The sequence below is a fragment of the Truncatella angustata genome (assembly GCF_020726525.1).
Source record: "Truncatella angustata strain MPI-SDFR-AT-0073 chromosome Unknown BKA67scaffold_1, whole genome shotgun sequence".
Classification (NCBI taxonomy): domain Eukaryota; kingdom Fungi; phylum Ascomycota; class Sordariomycetes; order Amphisphaeriales; family Sporocadaceae; genus Truncatella; species Truncatella angustata.
In genome coordinates, this window is record NW_025763381.1 from 1,117,373 (window position 1) to 1,138,079 (window position 20,707).

General features: G+C 51.8%; 7 protein-coding genes across 7 annotated transcripts; 3 read left to right on the top strand and 4 right to left on the bottom strand.

Annotated features, from left to right (window-relative positions):
* Positions 1-1,313: 1,313 nt before the first annotated feature.
* On the top strand, positions 1,314-3,153 carry BKA67DRAFT_543894 (Inosine/uridine-preferring nucleoside hydrolase domain-containing protein). Its single transcript, XM_046101223.1, has 4 exons — positions 1,314-2,440; positions 2,490-2,553; positions 2,604-2,792; positions 2,851-3,153. Exons 1-4 carry the CDS (start codon positions 1,739-1,741, stop codon positions 3,030-3,032), a joined length of 1,137 nt encoding a protein of 378 aa, XP_045963357.1. The 5' UTR covers positions 1,314-1,738; the 3' UTR covers positions 3,033-3,153.
* Positions 3,154-3,894: 741 nt separating this feature from the next.
* BKA67DRAFT_8593 (uncharacterized protein) lies at positions 3,895-5,640 on the bottom strand. The gene is made up of 4 exons (XM_046109493.1): positions 5,372-5,640; positions 5,085-5,273; positions 4,806-5,036; positions 3,895-4,744 (listed from the first exon to the last, which is right to left on the bottom strand). Exons 1-4 carry the CDS (start codon positions 5,493-5,495, stop codon positions 3,948-3,950), a joined length of 1,341 nt encoding a protein of 446 aa, XP_045963358.1. The 5' UTR covers positions 5,496-5,640; the 3' UTR covers positions 3,895-3,947.
* A 755-nt stretch (positions 5,641-6,395) lies between these two features.
* Positions 6,396-10,905, bottom strand: BKA67DRAFT_529398 (uncharacterized protein; the record flags this gene model as incomplete). Its single annotated transcript, XM_046099064.1, has 7 exons — positions 6,396-7,102; positions 7,150-9,056; positions 9,140-9,696; positions 9,778-9,812; positions 9,875-10,028; positions 10,488-10,512; positions 10,613-10,905. 7 exons carry the CDS (start codon positions 10,903-10,905, stop codon positions 6,396-6,398), a joined length of 3,678 nt encoding a protein of 1,225 aa, XP_045963359.1.
* Positions 10,906-12,281: 1,376 nt separating this feature from the next.
* BKA67DRAFT_529399 (uncharacterized protein) lies at positions 12,282-13,959 on the top strand (the record flags this gene model as incomplete). Its single annotated transcript, XM_046099065.1, has 2 exons — positions 12,282-12,305; positions 12,370-13,959. 2 exons carry the CDS (start codon positions 12,282-12,284, stop codon positions 13,957-13,959), a joined length of 1,614 nt encoding a protein of 537 aa, XP_045963360.1.
* A 475-nt stretch (positions 13,960-14,434) lies between these two features.
* Positions 14,435-15,554, top strand: BKA67DRAFT_8506 (uncharacterized protein). Its single transcript, XM_046109486.1, has one exon. The coding sequence runs from the start codon at positions 14,909-14,911 to the stop codon at positions 15,461-15,463; it is 555 nt and encodes a 184-aa protein (XP_045963361.1). The 5' UTR covers positions 14,435-14,908; the 3' UTR covers positions 15,464-15,554.
* On the bottom strand, positions 15,475-16,683 carry BKA67DRAFT_543909 (HIT-like domain-containing protein). Its single transcript, XM_046101224.1, has 2 exons — positions 16,425-16,683; positions 15,475-16,271 (listed from the first exon to the last, which is right to left on the bottom strand). Exons 1-2 carry the CDS (start codon positions 16,617-16,619, stop codon positions 15,645-15,647), a joined length of 822 nt encoding a protein of 273 aa, XP_045963362.1. The 5' UTR covers positions 16,620-16,683; the 3' UTR covers positions 15,475-15,644.
* A 179-nt stretch (positions 16,684-16,862) lies between these two features.
* On the bottom strand, positions 16,863-19,666 carry BKA67DRAFT_511113 (uncharacterized protein; the record flags this gene model as incomplete). Its single annotated transcript, XM_046097381.1, has 2 exons — positions 16,863-17,304; positions 17,358-19,666. 2 exons carry the CDS (start codon positions 19,664-19,666, stop codon positions 16,863-16,865), a joined length of 2,751 nt encoding a protein of 916 aa, XP_045963363.1.
* Positions 19,667-20,707: the final 1,041 nt, after the last annotated feature.

The window sequence follows — 20,707 nt, forward strand, 5'->3', positions numbered from 1 at the left end:
AATCTTTCTTCAAGGCGCCGAACGCCTACATGGATCATCAGGACGTACGCTGAGGTTTCACATGAAAAGAATAAATGAGAATAACAAACACTTGAGAATAGACTAAAGGGAAACATAAATTCTAAACGTGCCCCTCGTGGATTCTTGCATTGGACAAGCACCTCGTTGCGTGGTTCACTCATTGTGCAATGCCCAAACTGCTCGTTCAAGAACTATGGTGCGGTTTGACAAGAGCAAATGTAACTTACATGTCCGATGTACTGTCAAGGTCCTCTCTTGTCTTTGCTCTCGTCCACGTCCAAGCCCTACTCATCGATCAGATGATTAATCATGGCCTCGGTTTTGGCCTGGTCGTCGGACCATGAGGCGTGGTAGAGTGCTCAGCCGCAAGAAGAACCAGCTCCCCGTGTCACCAAATGGTGGAAGGTGATGTCACCACGTGCGGCAGCATTATTGAAAATAACAAGTGGGTTGTCATATCCGCGCTTGCGGAGGGTCACTCCTCCGGTGGTATGGCTGCTATCGGGATGATTGATGTCAACAGCCTGACAGCAGGCAGTCGGGCGTTTCTTGTGAATCGATCACATCTGTCAAGAAAAAAATTAAGTCTACCACCTCAACCATGTTGCCATGATGTATTCTTCTACCAGGAACTCCCTCAAGAAATAGATGATCTATATGACCTTCACCCTTGATATCAAACCTGTATGCTGACAGGAGTTTGAGTTGAAGCCATGGTTTACTTCAAACTGTTTTGACATAATTTTGGCCTCCATAATCCGGCCAAACGCGAACATGAACAGCTATCAGGTGTGCCTGACTGAATAGGACGCTACCGTGAGCATAAACTTAGTATCGCCCGACTAGGCCGTTGACAACGTAGTAATTAAATAACCGGTGTGTGATATATCTGGTTCATTACGTTGAAAATGGACCATCGACGCACATGGGACAGCACCTGCAAGTCGAAAAGTACCTCAGTTTGGCTGAGCGGTTTGGTTCCTGCGAATGACTTTGACCCCGAGTTATATGTTAAAGTGTGCACGCGCTGTCTCTCCTTCGTTATTTGGTCTATCCAGATCTTCTCCTGAACAGCGTGAGCTTCGCGCGGGCTGCTTTTCATACTTGACCAACAGAAAAATCCAAATTTGGTGTAGTTCTGAAGATATGGTACGCAACGACTATACAACCTAATTACTTAGTAATAGGCCGGGGTTAGACGGGAATCCGTTAGCCGAAAAATGGGGCTTGAGAATAACGACATCGGACAACGGAGATCACCTATCTATACGGCGAAATGACAAGAGCTGAATATTCGCTGCTAAGAAGAAAAAGGCGCGCTCAAAAATGCGTGTGGAATATGTAATCTTCAATTATTCATAGTTTCCGATAACACCATCCGCGCCAAGGTCATTGGCAGCCGAGGCTACGCCCAAGAGATCCCTTCACCGCAAGGGGATTGTCTGCGATTCCAGGGATTCTACTTACCATGTGGATCCTAATCACGGCACTGAGGATATGGGGTTGGGGTCGTACAAGGAACCCTCGTCCGCCACTCCAGTGGGGTTGCGCAGAAACATATAGGAAGTGCAGCTAGGTTGTAAAGGCGGGCCCCGCTGGCGCCCATGATAGCATCATTGGCAGATAAGACGCAATTGGCCATGTCCAGGTATAAGACGCCCGCGGCTTTCATGATCCTCAGATTCCCTCTGAGCACCACCATCCCTCGACCATCACCATGAGACCGTCATCCTTGCTTGCTCTGACCAATGGAGCTGTCGCACTATGCAGTAACACGACTGCAGGCGACCGCGCCGGCGCTGTCAACGCTGGTGGTCCCAAGATCATCATGGACAATGACTGGAATGCCGCCGCCGCGACGCAGTTCCTGATGGCTCTAGACTACGGCTGGGACATTCTGGGCCTGGTGGGTGACACTTCGAACTCCTGGGCCAAGCAGTGCAGTTACCATGCTCTGGCGCTTCTGGAGATCGGCAACCTATCTTGCATCCCAGTGCACAAGGGCTCCGATTACCCGCTGCTCGTGACACCCAAGTTGATGCAGACCTGGCAGACGCTTTTGGGGCCTTTGCCGTGGCAGGGCGTCTTCGCGCCGGAAAATGCCACGTTGGAGGCTCTTGGTTCTGATCCCACGAGTGGCGATCCGCAGCGCATCGTCAAAGAAGCGTTCATTGAGGGGTACCCGAACACAACACTCGCAGGAGAGCAAGCGGCGGCCTGGATGGTTGAGCAGGTCCGCAAATATCCTGGCGAGGTTGTGATCTATGAGGGCGGCTCGCTCACGAACATCGCGCTGGCTGTTCGGCTGGATCCCGATTTTGCGAAGAACACCGCGGGATTATGGATCATGGGCGGCTTTGTCGACGTCAACCTCCTGCAGACAAGTGCAAGCACTCTTCAAGCGGATATCAATACGGATGTAAGATATATGTGTGCTGCTCTCGAGACCGTTTCTGACAGAACACCAGTTCAACTTCAAGGCCGACCCAGAGGCAGCTAAGATCGCACTCACCGCAGACTTTCCCAACATTAGTGAGTAGAGTCCTGACTCTTGAGATGGGTGTCAATGTTAACTCATTCAGCTTTGGTGTCGAGTGCGGCAAATGGTCTCGACCTGTTCCCGACCACCGAGTACATCGACGAAATCGCAGAGGTCGTCAACCCGTACACAATCCTGAACAAGGCCGCCGCATATCCCGACTTGCCATTCTGGGATGAGGCTACCTTACTGACACTTCTGGATCCCTCGTCGGTCCTCAACCAGACGTCGTGTAAGTTCAACCTCCTTCTGCTCTGCTCGGAATCGGTTTCACTGACTTTATCCCTCAGTCTATGTGAACGTAGATACGTCGTACTACTCCCCGACGTACGGCAACATCTATGCGTATCAGGAGGCGCTGCTGCCTACGCAGCAGGATCTCAGATCGGTTAACTACGTGTACTCCATCAACGGCACGACGTTTCGAACGGCCTTGAAGAGGGCGCTGCAGTACCCAAAGTCTTGTACATAGATTCCGGCTACACAAAACAGCGACCGGCTGCAGCCAGCTTAATTTATCATGTATATGTTGTCCAATATAGTCCGGTGCGGATGAATTTCGAGCCATATATGTGTACTGAGTACGCTTCAGATTATCGCCCGTTGTAACGTCGTGCCGTTGATGGAGTACACGTAGTTAACTGATCTGAGATCTCATACAGCTAATCGGCAATCGCTTGATCCCTATCATTATGCAGAAGAGTTACTTCGCATTAGCCAAAACGAGGATAAAGCCCCGATATGGAAGGTGGGTCCCGTGGTGCATAGGTACTCTGTCTTCAACTTCTCCGTGTTTTCTGTATGATCGGAAAGCTGGAACCGACATGGCGACAGATAAGTAGACCGAAGCTGAGTACATCTCACTTACCGCAATGTTTTTCCAAACTAGCTTGTGTGTGGGAAGAAGTAGTACCGTGTTCTCGGGATATCGAGCGTGTATCTCAAAATGACCGTCAGACTTTAGTGACGACGCATAATGCAGGCGAGATGTCGATGCAGCTAGACGTGCATTAGCTGCCCTATGCAATCGGGAAGGGCTCGGCGGTATTGCACACCAACGACAGCAAGTACCGACTCTCGACGTGGGGTAACAAGGGTCGCTTGGTTTCCGGGCTGCCGGATCAGGCATGACAGTAATGCCGGTACTATATCTACTGTATATCCCTATCCTAAGCACCTCGTCCAATCGCTCCCAGAGCCAATGCAAATCACCTTCGGCATAACACACATGACTATTTTCCGGACTCTGCCCGCCATGAGCTATGCAGTAAGCTCGTTCTGATCACGATGCAACCTGCCGAGGTTTCAAGAGTCAGTATATTGCAACGTCTTAAATGCCATATGTGTTGTATACGCATCATCATTATCATTAATATCATCATCGTTATTATTTACCCCGCAAACCACTAACACCGCTCTTCTGACCGCCCGCCGAAATCTCCCAGCGCACACCATGCACGTTACGGTCCGGCTCCCAGCGATCCTCCCAGGGACCCCTCGCGGGCACCCTCCCGGGTATGCTGGCGGGCGGCGGGGGTGGCGGTAACATTCTCTTTTCGTCATCAGATATCCTGTCGTAGTTGCTCGAGCTCCGGGTCGGCGTCGTCAGCTCGTTTGTGCTGTAGGAGATGTCGACGCCCTTGGAGACCCGGATCGCGGTGAGCGGGCGTTGTGGCTGTACGGACGACCGGCTCGTGTAGGGAAGGGTGTTTCTTCTCAGAGACCTCCGCCTTCTCCGCAGGCACTGCGGAACGAACGTCTCCCAGATCTTCTGCCGGAAGGGTCTCGTCGTGCCGAAGACGATGAACGGTATCAGTGACGCCGTGACACCTGGCAGGTCTTGTAGAGATGACCGGATGGCTGTGCTTGCGCTGGCGTTTGGCCGGTCCGATAGGGAATCAACAGTGTTGTTCTGCTGTCCGTTGACTTGGAACGTCGAGATGGCCGCCTCGAAGATGGCGAGAGCGACGAACGCGATAGTAAAGCGGACTACTAGCCACTTGTCGTAGATACCCCGAGGCCGTCTCGATCGCGGGTAGACGTAGCTTCGTCGGGTGTCGGTATCGGTGTTGGCAGAGCTGCAACCATAGCCGAAACTCGACATCTGGAACTGGGTTCTTGATCGAACGTATTGCACTAGGATCATGAGAAGAAAAATGGCGCCTCCACCACAGCTCACGATAACTGGCACAGTATCAGTTAAGAATAAACACCAATGAGAAAGTTGAATATTCCAGAAACTCACACTCGAAGTCCGCTATGATAAGGAAAGCGACAAAATTCTTTTGAATTATCTTAACTTGCAGCAGGCAGATCGTGATCAATGGTAAAATCACCGACACAATTTTGCCAACAATATTGATGCAAGCAAAAGTCTTGCGCCACCGGGGCCTCGAAGACCAGCCATATACCGAGGCCATCAAGGAGAAAGCCCAGAAGAGAACAAAGGTCGCCTCGACAATGTAACAGTAGTACTCTACATAATATTAGTGGGGAGATATCGGTAGCCGCTCATAACACTCACGAATATAGAAGAAAACTAGATCAATCCCTGGAGATCCGTTGGAAATTACCAAGACAGGGTTTCCCACATTGGCTACCCTGTTCTCCCAGGCGGCGACGGCGACATCTTCCCACCAGATATAGTCATGAAGCTGCTGGACGATGCTGAATGTGGTCGACAGCAGTGGGAAATAGGATATACAGGCCACGTCTATCCAGATTCCAATAAACATTAGCAACTTCTGTCATAAAGTACAAAGCAAAAACCTATGTTTCTGTCCATAAAGCAAACAAACAAAAAAAACTCACAGCTCAGACGCTCGTTGTGCACCCACGCGAGCCATAGCATCAGGCCGTTGCAGACCCAGCAGATAGCCGAGTACACAAGGACGGCAACGGCAACGCCCGTGGCCTCGGCGGGGAGCTGCCACATTGCGCCCGCGGCCTATGTTGGACAAAAGATAGAAAAGCGCGGGCCGCTCGGCGGAGAGGCTTTACTTACGACTTTGTGAGCCTTAGGAATAGCAAGGGGGGACATGGCAGCGTTTATAATATACACGGTATATATTTCTCCGAGTACAACATTGAGGGGCGGTTTTGGGGTTATACCGAAATTACCCAGCGCATAAGTATGTGACGACCACGACGACGGGAGATCTCCACAATCCCGGGAGATATACTCCAAGGGTGTGGCACATCGCTGCGCGTCCGCATTGTAAACGGATGCCAGATCGCTTCGGACCTGCCTGGCGCAGTAAGTCCCACAAGGCCGATGACATATCAGTGCCGCGAACGCCGGCGCAAGGTCTCAATGGGGTAGAGTATGTGGCTGGTTGCCGTGATAAGGCCCAGGCACAGGACTTCCTATTTTGGTCGAGCGACTCCACCGGCGGTCCAATACTCCGATGGACATGTGAACGAATTGGTGCACTATTCTACATTACATTCAGTCTTCACCGTCCAACAAATACCAGAACAGGAATGGCGGGGCTTCAGATCATGTTCGATAAGACATCTCAATGTGGCTAGTAGTCGGAAATGAGATTGTATACACACTGCGAGCTAATCCCTCGTCTCTAACGGATGGCCTACGTTCAAGACTCGACACCACAGTCATCTGTTCGTCTAGACTAGCTGAGGTCCTAGGACAGCCATTTTTGGAATAGTTGTATTTATTATTGGTATACATGTTAGAGCTACAAAGCGAAATTCTTGGCGCGCGCGCGCTTATGGGATAATCAAACAGAAGGAAACGCTATGCCTGCGATTGTTGCCATTATGATGGCCGTCTTTTGTCGGTGACGTGTGCCGTATCTTTCTCTCCTCTCACCAACTACCTGTCTGATTCAGGTCTTGTTGTAGGCCTGGTCCTTTTGTCTTGGCCCACGATCTTGGGGTTCTTTTTGTGATGAACCTCTCTTAGTAACTGTAGTTTCTCCTCAGTCACTCGTATTGCCTCCTCGACTTCCCGGTTCGACATCTTTTCTTCGCGAAGCCTTTCCTCAACCGCGCGAGGATCCGAAACACGTTTTCTGATGGGTATAGCGCCGTCGTGCATGCGGTGTAGACCAACTCTTTCTTCGAGCCAGTCCCACAAATCACTCTCTTCGCGGCGCCACACCTCTTCATATGCGATCAGCCGGTCTGAATGGCCGGGGAAGCCAATACCTGATCCATACCCTCCGCCATTCTGTCGTGGATTAAAACCGAAACCGAACCATGAAGCCACCAAAAGCCCTACCAACAAACCATAGACGACGTTGCCAGTAAGGATGGGTTTCATGATGTCCACCACTGGAGCCAGTATGCCATGCAGTGGCTGCAGTAGTCCCCAGTCCTCTGTCTTCTTGGCTATTGGTGGCACTGTTGTATGGACTAGATCCCTTGGACCGTCTTGGAGCTTCTTGCCTTTCCTTTTCTTGCCCTTTTGTGCCGCGCCATTAGCCACCGCTGGTCGAGAAGATATGGCCGCTTTCAGACTAGCGAATAGATCCTTGCAGTATTGTATTTGCCCATCGTTGGCACCTTTTTCGATAGGACCTGGGACTCGTTAGTGGTTGTACATTCTCGTAGGAAAAGCTTCATACCTTTGATCCAGCTCTTGCCAGTCCACTCGATGGTGCAGTTGACTTGCACACGAGTTGCGTTTCCTTCAGCCCATGACAGACAGTATTTTGTTTTGACGCTAAAAACATTGCCGCTTGGTACATCGGGGGTTTGCGTGGCCACCAACACGTTGACAGCTTTTTCGAGGTCAAAGCCCTCAAGGGTCTCAGTGACTACGCACTTAGTCTGCCTTGGCCCTATCGCAGCGTTTAGTGGCTTGATGTATGTGTAGTTTCGCGACTTGTTATCCTGTGTCAATCCAATCTTGTCTTCCATTTGGAGGTCCAGGCATTTTTGCTCGTTGGAAAGCCAGTTAGCCATGAATTTAACTGAGGCAGGCCCAAATATATAGTTGTAAACTTTTCCTAAAGGCGCAGGAATGATTTCATCGCCCAAAGGTCTTTCGTAGTGCAATGTCACGTCACCGCAGTCAGTTGGGGCGTGCGTCGCAGGACCGGGGAAATCTATACCACCAGCAGGAGCAGGCGCACCTGTCAAAGGCTTATCTAAAGTGCCGTTGGCAGTCAGCGCCCCGGAAGCCTTGCGTGCGGCTGTCTTCTCAATTTCCGTGTCGGTAGGACTGCCTTCGATGGCAGTGGTGTCCTCGAGAGAACCGTCTCCCTCCTCATCCTCATCGTAGACGTCTTCTGAGCCGTCTTCGCTGTCGATCTCTTCGCCAATTTCGGAGCCCGAGCCACTATGATCAGCTGGCGGATCAAGATCAGTGACCTTCTCCGTCTTGTCTCCACCAGTTTCCTCAAGGACCACACCGTTTAGAGAACTGCGCAGAGTGGGGTGGCCGAGCTTCCAAATGTTGACGATCAAATCGTATGTCGAGTCCCGGCTCGTGAAGCTCGCAAAAACATGCTTGGCGTGAAGTGTTGAGATCATAAGACCGTTCTTGAAGAGCAGGGCGGTGCTCCTTTTCTCGACGGATACTATCTCATCGAAGCTCATAACCAAAGTTGTCACCCAGCCAAGAATATTGCTACTGAAACACAGGTGACCTTCGGAGACATATAGTCTACCATGTGCCAAAATCTCCCTCTGCAGTGCGCAACTATAATCCTCAATCAGGTAGTCGTCATCTGGCACGCTCTTGAATAAGGTGTGAAAGTCGCGATTGCGTTTCTTACTCGCCACAGCAAAGCCTGTAAGCTTCGGTACGCTTCCAGCTGCTTGTGGGTGGGCGACACTGGCATTGGCGGCTGCAATGGCAGCACCTATGGTCGTAGCGGTACCACTGGTACCAGCGGTGCCTCCAGTGCTGCCACGCTTCCTTCTACGACCGATAGTACTACGAACACTGCCACTGCGACGGGCGCCAGGCTTTCCTTCAAACACACTAGTGGGCGGCGTGCGATCGCTGGCAGATTCATAGGCAGACCGTGGTCGGCCACCAAGCTCGTCCGTAGATAACCCTGATTGTGACTGCGATTGTGAAGTGTGAGGGGCATCTGGGGCCGAATCTGACCGCGACCTTGTATCTGCCGCAAGATTGTCGGGAAACTTGGATAATTGCGGTGTAGGAGCCGTGCTTCCAGTATCCTGAAACCCCAGGTGACTTAGACTAAGATCGCCTTGGCCGAGCGTCTTGACTGCAGGCTCGCTCATGGTTGCTTCTCCTGTATGTCCAGTGGCCGTCTCTACCTCTGTCGTATCCCCGTCGCCTTCCTGAGACTTGGTAGGAATAGGGGTTTTGGGCTTGTTCCCAAGGCCGATGCTGGTGGGAAAGGTGCTGCTAAACGTGTTTGTGGCGTTCTGAGCCGCTGAGAACATGGACGAGAAGAAGCCGGTACCACCAGGAGTGGGTAGAGGGCCGTTCTCGGGGTTGGCGTCAGGGGTGGTAGTGTGATGTTGGCTAGTTTGCTCGGGCCGATGCTTGCACCTGATGCGGAACGGGCACGTCGGTGGGATACGATGTTACTCGTCGGAGAAACGGTACCATTGGGATTGGCAGACGGCGCTAACTCGGATACAGCCCTCGAGTGGCTGTGGTCCGTCGGCGTAGGGGGTGTGTTCACTATGGCAGGAGCGGGCGAATCTGAGGGAGGTGTTCTGGGGGGCCGCGATGTATCGACTGTCGTCTGTGGCCTGGTTCGGCGTCTGTCAGGAGAAGTCACCTTGGCGTCATTTGTATCGAGGGCTGAGCTGGTGGTAGGTCTCGACGTAGATGCGGACGCAGACTCGGGGGCGAAGTCAGTCTGGTCTATGCCGGTAGACGACGACTGGCTATTCAGGCTCGTTGACGAGTTGTTGGCACTCTTCTTGCCCTTGAAGACGTCCTTGAATCTGCCAGCAGGCGATCTCGACCGCCTGGAATCAATGCTGGCGGGGGGCTGCAATCCCGTTCTGGTCGCTGAAAGCTGTCGGATGGGCTCGCTGGGAATGTCCGAGGAAACAGATACAGAATAGGTCTGCGACCTGTGAAAACTACCACTGTTGCCGTCCGCCAGCTCGTCGACGTTGTGCACCACGGGTGCGTGCTCGGCTTGGATGATTGGTGAAGAGGTGGTAAGATGTCCTATCTGAGAAGGATGTGTAGAAGGGACAGTGGGCCGAACCGGTGATCTGTAAGGGTCCCGTTATGTCAGATCTGCTAAGCCTACTTGCTGGGAGGATTTGGGTGTAACAAAGAGGTCGTCTGGGACACGAAGAATGCAGCAACTTGGCTGGATTTTGTCGTCAATTTAGGCACTCGCTTACAACTCTGGCCGGGATGGAATGACCCCGTAGTAAAATACACCTCTCTTCGAGAAGACAAAGACAGGACGTCAAGTAGTCCAGACCATGAGGCCCGTGAGGGGGATAGCGGTTTGAGATACGTAATTAGAGACGTTGGAAGCTGCCAAGCCAGGCGCTGGTAACAGTAGGTAGCACCACAAGTAGTGAAAGTCTAGGGGTCAGAGCTGGCTTGTCATGGACCTCCTGGGCCCCGAAGGGAGCTGAGCTACCGTGCTTGGTGCAGGCTGAACCTGAAGCGTGACGACAACGCTATGCTAGTCTCCCCCAGCGAATGCGAGAAACCCGATTGCAATACGAAAAATGGAGACGGCGCAAGCTTATAATTAGAAGCAATCCCAAATCCCCTTTTGCGGAGTAAGTAACCGTGGTTCTGCGTTGTTGTTGCGAGTTGTGCGAGATACAAAATGCGAGTACAAGCAAACATAACCCGGGAATTCCAAGGATGCACTCCGTAGAGCCGTGTAATATATTGCTGCCTGTGGCATTGTCTCAACCTGCAAGCAAAAGCCTGCATATTACTTGAACCGGGGGGGTGCGAGTACAAGCTAATAAAGCATGGCTGAGCTCAAGCTACCGGCTTCCTAGCCAGTGCTCCCAAGCTTGAGTTGAGTTCAATGCAATTGAATCCTTGAAACTAACAAGGGACAATACATATATGTAGTACAATCGAGGGTGCGAATCAAGAAACTTTCGACTTACATAAGAAGGTCATCCTCATCAATCATGGGGGTAACGTTTCCGTCCTCCTCCAGCCCGCCATCTTCCAGGTTAGTATCACTGCTCTGTGATTCCGAGGTCAGAGGGCGATCCGACGGATCATCATGATAAAGTGCCGTGCGACTGTGTGGGCTTCGTCCACGAGGGGCGTCCTCGCTGCTGGCGGTTGAGCTAAAACTCTCTTTCGACGGCTGCTTTCTCCATCTTTTGGCTGTAAGCCCTTTGGGTAGAAGTTTCGAGACCTTGCCTCCACGTCCACCACCTTCGTCATCCATGATGCGATTTGCTCAAAAGTGCCAGGAAACACTCAAGTGTACCAGGCTCGCCCATTCGTGAACAAGACGGGTTATTGCTGTACTGTAGTATAGCTGGGTCCGATTTGTGATGTTCTTGGTAACTATTATAGAGCTGGCCGTGTTGGTTGCGCAACAGTATTTGACTCGAATGCGAACGCGATCAGGGTGTCGTCATTATCGATTGAATTGAATCGGTTCAAACGGCTCATAAATCGTTGCTGGCGAAGCTAAGTTAGTTGCTGCTGCTCAACCCTGGTTTCCAGAACCAGGTGGCAGGGCCCTTTTGTGTCGTACTGTATCACTGATGAATCGGCACGAAACAAAAGTCTCAATAAACGAGAGAGTGAGAAAACCAAGGCCTGCTGGGTGTCACACATTGGCAATCATTCAGAGATGGATAAGCTCCCGTCCAAACCTCTCGAAACCTTTCGGCCGTGAGCGATCAATCAACATGAGCTCTCTTACCGATGCCCCCTGCGACTTTCCCTGCCCCTCATGATGGGCTTTGGAGCCCCTGGAAAGACGGCACAGCGAGCAAGCAGCGGCCGAAACCCGATTGCTTTTCCCACGCCGCTGTTATTGCTCTGAGAAACGACCTGTTCTAGGTTAGAAACACATCGCTGTCACTCTTCCGTCCGCCCCGTTCGATAATCTAAGCTCATGGCAAGCCAGTCTCGCCAACGTGTGACGCTGTACACTAGACTCTGTACCTAGCTAAGCTCAGGGTGATGCAGTTGTGACATAATCTACCGTTAGTCAGTCCAACTTAGTATTAAAGTTACTGTGACTTCTAGTCCGTAAGGCTTCCAATCTAGTTGCAGCGACCGCTCTCATACCACAGGGGAAGGGGAGGGAGCTAAATGAGAAATCCTCCGGGGCAGAAATGCCACAAGCCGACCCCGCGTTATCGCACCAATTCAGAATTCTGGGGTGTTCTGTGATCAAGCATTCCTACTTTCAGCTTCAGCCATCTGACATCCCCCAGCAGCCTTGTTATTATGTATTCTCCAGATCGTTGATCATTGATACAGTAGAGGCTGAGTTTTTATGTACATAGCTGTTGATCTGCTTTCCCCCACCATACCTCCAGACCGCTCACCCTGCCGCTGACAGTTCTGGTCTGTTTGGTATGCTGGTTAATGAAGATCATCCTCAACCCTCCCCTCACCAACGTTTGGAACCCTACACAAATAAGCATTTGAGCGAGCGTGCTTTTCTGGCTCTTGAGATACGACAGAGTATCACGGTACCGCAAGTAGCTCATGCACCCTCCTACTACCATGTATGTTGGGCTTGCGACAATCCGATCGAGATAATTCCATGACCACACCCTGCATGCCTGAACCCCCGTCACAATGGAGGCTTCACCTTTGATCAGAGTATGTAAAACGAGCTGCCACACGCTCAAGGATCCAGGCTAGAGATCACTAACACAATGCGCAGGCTCATGACCATGCGCGAGCCGCGTCAGAAGCCACACATGCTTCCAACTCAACTGTCGCGGTAAACGAGCATACCCGAGCTGCAGGCGAGTTCGCGAATGCCGCAAAAACAACCACGAGTGTCGAAGCCTTGAGGACCCTGAAGCTTCTCGAGCAGCATCATCAACGGTTATCCGAGTTGCTCAGAGCACCGTTGGAACAGAACAAGTCACAACAAGCTACTGAAAATGCGTCACGGGCCGCAGGTGAGAAGGGAGACGCAATACCAGCGACGGCGGCGCTTGAGCCCTCGGACGGCGGCTCCAAGGATGAACAGAACACTGCGACCTCTGCCGAAAAGGCCACCCAGCCCCTACCCAGTCTGCCCAAGCAACAAAGATATCCCACACGCGACCTCGGTGCCTCCATAGCCAGTAATCTAGCCTCTGCTCGCGGAATTCCTCGCTCTAAATATAGATCGCAACCTCTCAACCCGAGCGTCTCCAATACTGAAGTCCCGGGCAACCTTGCCCTCACCCCAGAAAGATCTAGCTCCGGTTCAAAATCAAAGATGCAGAGCATGATTGACGGCCCCGACAGACCCAGCCCTTCCTCTCCTGGTAAGATCAGTAGACAAGGAAGTCTCGAACAACGGGCAAGTGAAATCGATAAGGCCATTTCCAAGTCGCCCGAGAGTAATGCCACCTCCAACGACAGCGGCTTCTCTAACTTTTACAGCGCCTTTGGGAGTATCATCAATAGAATATCCGCACCACTTGCCTTTGCCGGACTGCCACTCATCAACGAGGACCTGACAGAAGAGCCAGCATCCGAGCCAACGCCTGCTCCAGAGCCACAGGTACAGCGAAGGCTTAGGCATAAGGCGTCAGCAACTGTGTCTGTGGAACCGAACCTGAATAAAATCATTTCCAAGGCCGCTATGAATGCGCTGAACCGGGATGGTCGCTTCGCTACTGACTCTTTCTACGTTGTGCCAACGAGCGGGCACACGGCATCGTACGCCAGCATCTTAACATATGCCGACAAGGAAAAGCGCCGCCTAGAAGCGTCAGTTCATAGCGAGCTCAGCAACGTCGCCGAAGAGGATGAAGATGACTTCGTGGATGCCAGGGAGTCTCAGGCGCCGTCATCCCCCGGCATGCGAAGGAAGACGGGAAAGACCCGCTCTGATAGAGAGCTGAACAATGTGGTGGAAGAGTTGTATCTCGAAAATAAAAGCTTGAAAGATGCGCTGGATAAGCTGAGCAAGAGGCTTCACGCTTTCGAGTCCATGTCACAAAACTCAGGTATGCGGCTTGCGGAGAGCATGCGACTGATGCGGCCAACATCACCTATTGCGTCAGGGGTCACTGCTGGCGCCGGCGGAGACGACCAACTGAGGAGAAGAAACACGGAACTTGAGGTACAAGTAGGCCTAGTCACGAAACAGATGGAAGATATGCAGAAAGAGAATGCCAAACTCCGTGCATATCTCGATCGGTACAGAGAGAAATGGGACCAGCTACGAGCTGGCGCAAAAGCCCGACGAGCGGCTGCGCATGGAAGTTCGGAAGCTACCGAAACTGCTCCTCAGTCGCCCAGTCTGACTTGAGTCGACCAGTTGTGATTACGAATGGTGGGATTTAATCCGCAACATGTTGCGCGAGCGGTGCCCAGAGATCAGGTCAAGACAATTGAAGGACCGCAATGGTCTTACACGCCAAATGATGTTACGAATCATACGGCTCACCTACGTTGTGTTCAACTCGTAATTCGCGCTACAGCTGCCTACACGCTGTGACACTATTCCTTACCCGTGGCCGTTGTCTTTGTTTTTGAAAACATATGTAATTGCACAATTTGGATCAAGCAGCAGTCCATCAGAATCCGAGCCAAGACTAGAAGGGCCTGTTGCCATTCGGTGAAAACATGCGTCATTCTCCCCTGCTTTTCGGCGACTTATCAGACTGAACACTGCTCTCAACAAGAAAATGTTGCATTTCGTTGGAACATATCACATGATCCATTGCAGACAACAATCAGATGCAAAGCAAAGGAAACTTGGAGTAGGCTGTCAGTTGGTATTTTTATATTTCGAGGTGCACGCCGCGTAGGACTTGCATATAGCCTTCTGATTCGACTGTGTGCTCGCGTCGTCTAGCAGCCAATATCAGCAGAGCTCCGTTGTAGCAATGACGCATCCCTCTTCTCCATCTCATATCTGACTTTTCACGGTCAATCACTGCAGTACGCTTGAGTCCGAATCAGTTCAATGGGAAAGGTCAGAGTTTCCAACCATCGATAGCTTCGGGGAGCATGAAGACCACACGCTGTACACACCACTGTCCGGTTCGTAAATCCGGCTCATCAAGTTGCAGCTTGACGACGGTAGAGGCGCGCTACATTGCTCTCTCCACGTCTTCGAGGTGCAACACCAGCTCGAGTGCATCGCTTTGTCATACGTGTGGGGTGACAGCAACGCCACGGAAGTGTGCGGTTGGTTGGCATCGTTCGACGAACAGGCTGACGTGGATATCGTTCGGTTGTTCACATTAGCCAACATGCATGGTTGGGACGAGCTTGTGAGAACAAGCATCGAGTATTCCGTTTCTGAGTTTTGGTCGATCTGGGGACCACCATCGGACAATCGGGGACATTCCTGGATCCAAGCTTTGAATCTCTCGCCATGGTGGAGTAGAGTTTGGGTCGTTCAAGAAATAGCCTTAGCGAAGAAAATCCCAGTTATACTCGCTGGAACTCGTATGACTCAACTCTCACATCTGATCGGAGTGGAATATTGGTTTCGGCATCATGACATGCTAGAAATGAACTGTTCTCTGACCGCAATGTACCACTTTCTATGGTCGAAATTCAGAGCAGGACGATATGATGGGCTATCAAACGCAGAACGACTCTCATCTATATTCCGAAGCATTGGTCTCAGAGATGCTTTCTTGTCACAAGACTTTATTTGTGGCCTCTTAGGCCTTGCCTTCCGAGGTCTAATTCCTGATCATTTGCAAATCAATTATGCAAAAGACTTCGAGGTTATATATCGAGATGTGGCAGACTTACGAGGAACTTACTATGTTAGCATAATGAATGAGAATGCATGAGTGAATAAACATGTGAAAGACAAACTAGACTATTTGAAATAATCATCTGGCCATAGCTTATTGTAAATGTACAGAAGTGTCAACACTGAACGGTCGGTCACAAACATGAAGATGGAGGGCCCTTATAACCCCCCTTTACCTTCCGGATGCGACATGATCTCCCAATCAGCGGAACAACCCCCTACCGGTCATCTCCGTCGCCCTCCACCTCCCTTAGAACCCTCCTAAACGTCTCCGCCTCCTCCTCCATCTCCTCCAGCGTCCTAGCCTCGCGGCCCGCATCCTCGATCCTCGGGAACGCACCCCCGGGCACCGGCCTCCTCTCGGCCCACCGATCCCACTGGTGTCCCCCCACGTTGCCCTCCTCGGCCGCCATGAGCTCGTACACCTGATCGCCCGGCCCATCATCCGGCTTGGCCGTCTCGCCGCGGATGCGCGGTATCACGTGGACATGGACGTGGGGCACGGTCTGGCCGGCCTCGGTGCCATCCTGGATCGCGATGTTGAAGCTCCCCGCCTCGGGGGTGCCGGGGGCGGGGGCTCGGGGCTGGTCACGGTCATCGAGACCTCGGCGCCGCCCTAGCTCGGAGGGGCTGGTGGCGGCGGGCGAGGACCCTTCCACACGGCGAAAGTAGTGCCGGGCCAGCATGCGCTGGACGCGCTGGACGGACTGGAACAGGTCCGTGAGCTCCGGGCCCGACAGTTCCGTCAGCCGCTTGTAGGGCCTGTGCGGGACGACGAGGACGTGGCCTGGGATGAGGGGCTTGAGGTTCACCAGAGCGAACGAGTGTGGTGTTGTGAGGAAGACCTGGGAAGGCCATGTCAACATAATGGGGGTCTGGTGTGTATAGCGTACTAGGAACATAGGCGGGGCAGAAGTATAGTGTGTAGCTGCATGTTAAATCCGCGTCGTTCCCCAGATAAAGTCTCGCGTCGGCTCCGATGAAATACGAAGACTTACCTGTGATGTAACCTCGAAAGGTCCGAAGCGGATCGGACCGTCGGGTTTTGAACTCATGTTTCGCTTTGTCAAAATAGTAAAAAGATTGAGTGAAAGTTGGGACACCCTTCTTATCATGATCGCCGCGTTGCGCTTCATCAAGTGAGTAAGACGTCGAGAAAGCTGTACGTTGGTGGTAGTGGAGACCGAATCCATGCGATGACGTGGTGGGTCCAAGACGCGATTACTACGTGAGCAGAGGTCTCCTATATTCACGTAGATGGCACAATTTCATGAGTTACTACGATTATACTCACTAAACTCGGCATTTGCTCCGGAGTCTCAGAGATTGGAGTCAGTCACAGACCGAAAATAAATGTTACGCCATTGCTAATGCTGTATAGAAGAACCGCCATCATGTACATCCTTACCCACTAACACAGAAACAACACTCATTCATTATAGACCTCGTAGCAACTCCTCCAATGATATGGGTTTCCTAACAGCATTATTCAAACCTTCGTGGAACGTTACCCAAACCTTTTGTTCTCCCTTCTCAGACGCCTCGTCTTGTTTTGGTCGCTTTCCGCCATTACCATCTGTTTCTTGCAGTGGCTTAGGAACCGCCTTGATGACCCTGCCGAAAAAGTCCTTCTTGACAGGAATAGCCGGCAGCTGTGGTACCTTGACTTTTGTGTTCTCTTGATTGTTGAAAACGAAGTCTTCTTGATCATCTGGGTTTCCGGCTCGGAAGCGCGCTTGTCTTGCTGTGTTGTCACGCAATATAGCCGCTTTGTACATCTCTTGGTCAACCACCTGACGAACAGCATACCGAACTGGCGCATGAGTGCCGTGGACGACGGCTGCCGAGGTTTCGAATGTAGACAGCGCATCGAGATCACTATTCCATGTCAGTAACTAAAAGACTAATATCGGCAAATATGGTGGACTAACGGTTCCATGCGATACACCCAAGTCGGTCTACTGAAAGCATCACCCTCAATCTTGCCGCGTTGAAGGGCGATGCCTACATCTAGTAGCGTGTCTGCTGCGCGCTTGACCATCAATTTCTCCGATTCTTGCCTAACACTGGCTGTGCCTTTCTGGTCGCCACTACCACCAACGACAACTGGCTTGACATTTGGAGACACAAGCCGAATCAGGTATGGGATGAAATCAGTGGCGATATCTTCAGCGCTACGGAATGAACGCATTAGGGATGGCGACAGTTGGGTATGTAAAGCTTGAAGCATCACACGGTTAGCCTTCTCGGCCTCACGGGCTTCAAAGTCTGCACGCGGGCCGGAGAATGGTAAAGGAGGTGCCTCATCTTCTTCCTGGCCGCGTTTCTGATACATCAGCTGGGAGTGCCGTGTTGGCGTTGCGAACAAGTGGTGGCAAGCCAATACGGGCTGGCTGATGTATGGCGCAAGTTCCCATTCCTGACTACTAAATAATCGTGTCGAACATGCATCATGAAAGTGCATCCAGTCGTATGCCTGATTTGGCTTCGTAAGGAAGAAATCATCGTTGAGTTCGTGGTTCGGGTATTCCGAGAAAATGTCGCCCACGATACGGTCAACGTCGCCGCTAGTCTCGATCATCTCTCGCAAGCGCTCCATGGCGTATTTCTTGGTTTGCTCGGAAAATTTGAGCTGAGCTTGCGGTTGTTCGCCCAGAGGAGCTGCGGCCTGAGCAACTGGTAGGCTACCCTTGGGAAAACCTGCTCCTTCTTGGAAAATTCGAGTGACAATGTCTTTCGTACTTCCTCTACCGATTCCACGTGCTCCTCCGCCTCCGTGCGCAAGGTCACGAACAATATTGTGTTCAAGCCATTGGCGGGTCAGGCGAAGCTGACCCTGCAGTGATGCAGCTCTCAGTCGACCTGCTACCCACTCGCCAACGACCATGATACCCCTGAGATCACCCTCTGCGTTGTTCTGTGCACCTCTTCGGGCGTCCATGCCGCTGCTCATTCCCCAAGCCGCCTCGCACAGTTTACGGGCGGCGTCCTTTTCGCAAGGGATACCTTCCTTTTCAAAAACACCCTTGAGCCGATTGACAACCGAATCAATAGTGGGCTTTCCTACGTGTATCACTTCTGCCAGGCTGGATTGGCGAAGTGGTCTTAGCGAAGGATGGTAAACATCGTTGCAGATCAAAATTAACGGACGCATTTGACGAAAGTCGTCCGTCTTCCTCTGTTTGCGGTGCGCTTGTTGCGTGTCCTGTCCAGAACTGTTCCTCTCGCCCAGGCTGATCAGGTCCATTAGTGCTTTGATGAAACCACCGTCTCCGGACCCTCCCGACCCAGACACAACACCATCGACCTCGTCAACGACAACACAAACCGGGCGTGCGATCTTTGGTTGCTGGCCTGGCTCCGTCTTCTTGTGTTGCACTGTTTTGACACTCTCGGTTCCCAAGCTGGTACGAATCTGGTTCTTGACCACATCCTTGCTTCGATCATCACTAGCATTGATCTCCAAAACTTCATATCCCGCTTGCTTGGCGCAAACATGAGCCAATGTTGTCTTGCCTAGACCTGGCGGGCCCGTGAGCATAAGGATTTTGCGGTGTGGCTTCTCTTCTTCGTCCACGGCGGGCCTCCGACCCGAAGGTCTGAATCTGGTGGCGCCGGGAAACACGAGAGGATCCCAGCGCTTCAGCCATCGCAGCACATTGCGGTTGGTGCCATCATCTCCACATAGGTCAATGAACTTGCGAGCTCGGTACTTTTCGGTCCAGAGCAAGGACTTCTTTGAGTTCTTGGTGGTCGGCGCTTCTACAGAGGGCATGGGCTGGTCTGGTGCTATCTCTCTGGTTGCTTTGCTGGCCTCGATCTCCTGCCTCGCGGCTTCCACCAGCTCGTGAACCTCTATACCGTAGTATGCGCGCTTCGCGCGTCCATCTTTCGTCTTGGATCGAGCAGCCACCATGCGTTCGTATGACGGGACTGTTGCTGCCTTTCTCTGGTTCACATTCACGGTTTTTCCTGTAGTCGTGGTGATCAGAAAAGGCGATTGCGACTGTCTTGAGGCGGGTTTCTGGAATGTTGTTGACAGGTTGCTGCTCGCCTTCAACAGCTGATCAATCGAAACATTGCCGTATAAGCTTCCGCTATTGTCGTTTTGTGTCTCTTCGGCATCTCGTAACCGAGACGCTGCCTTGTTCAACCCAGCTACTTCGGGTACTAATTGTGCGGGCGGTGATGATGGTTGTGTTGATTCGGCTGTGACATCTTCGCTCGGGCTGCTCAACATGCGCCTTTTAGCAGTTGGCTCACTCAGCAGGGCATCTTCTTCATCTGAGTCATCGTCCAGTAGAAAGCCAGCTTTACCACGGGCTCGCGTCTTCTGTTCGAGGTATGGGTTCGGTCGCTTCGCTGCTGGGGGAGAAGAGCTGGGAGGATAGACGACTGGAGACGATGCGGTAAGCATGGTGGAGAAAATGGCTTGAGTTGTTTCCGACGTCGTGACTATAGAATCCAAAGAGTCATGAATGTGGCAGTCAATTAAGCACAATTCATGCAAAAGACACGGTCCGAACAACTAACTTAGTCAAGTGGGATGATGGTCGAGATTCTGGGACGCGTCGCGTCGTGTAAAGTGCAAGGCATGTGTGGGGTCCACTAACTCAAGTCAAGTCACCCAGCGTTAGTCTCACACGCGCGACCATAGCCCGCCGCGGATTATTTCTTGACAGATATAAGTTAATTTCCACGGGCATATCAACATGAAAGAGGATTCATTTCTCGCTTGATACAATTACTAGTACTACTTCAACTACTTCCTTCCAAACGGAGTGTGACGTACGCTTAATCTGTCCACCGCGCGCAAGTCTTATCTTAGTGACTTCGGCAATACCAGCCTGGGATCTTTATATCTATGATAAGCTAGCACTTTGTGTGGCCACCAAAACGATGCGTAGGCATAGCTAGAGACGGACTACAATCCTGATGTATGCTTGGTCCTAGATCTGAGGTCCGTTGCACTGGAAAGGGGCACTCATATTCAAACCGCCGATCTGAGTACGCATACGACCAGATTTGTAGATTCAGAAACCTAAGAGCCGTCTCCAGATTCGGTCAAGGTAGTTCTATGTCACCCTCTTGACTTACCAGAAAACGAGGAGTGCCCCAGTATATTAAGTTACAACGTACTTGAATCAGCGCACATTGATCCTATCCATCTCCTGCTCCATCTATGTTTCGGTCTGGCGATACACAGGGGACAAAGAATGCACCATTGTCCCATATAGATTTCAAGGCAAGTACTAGTTGGTGGCTATAGATATTGCCTCCA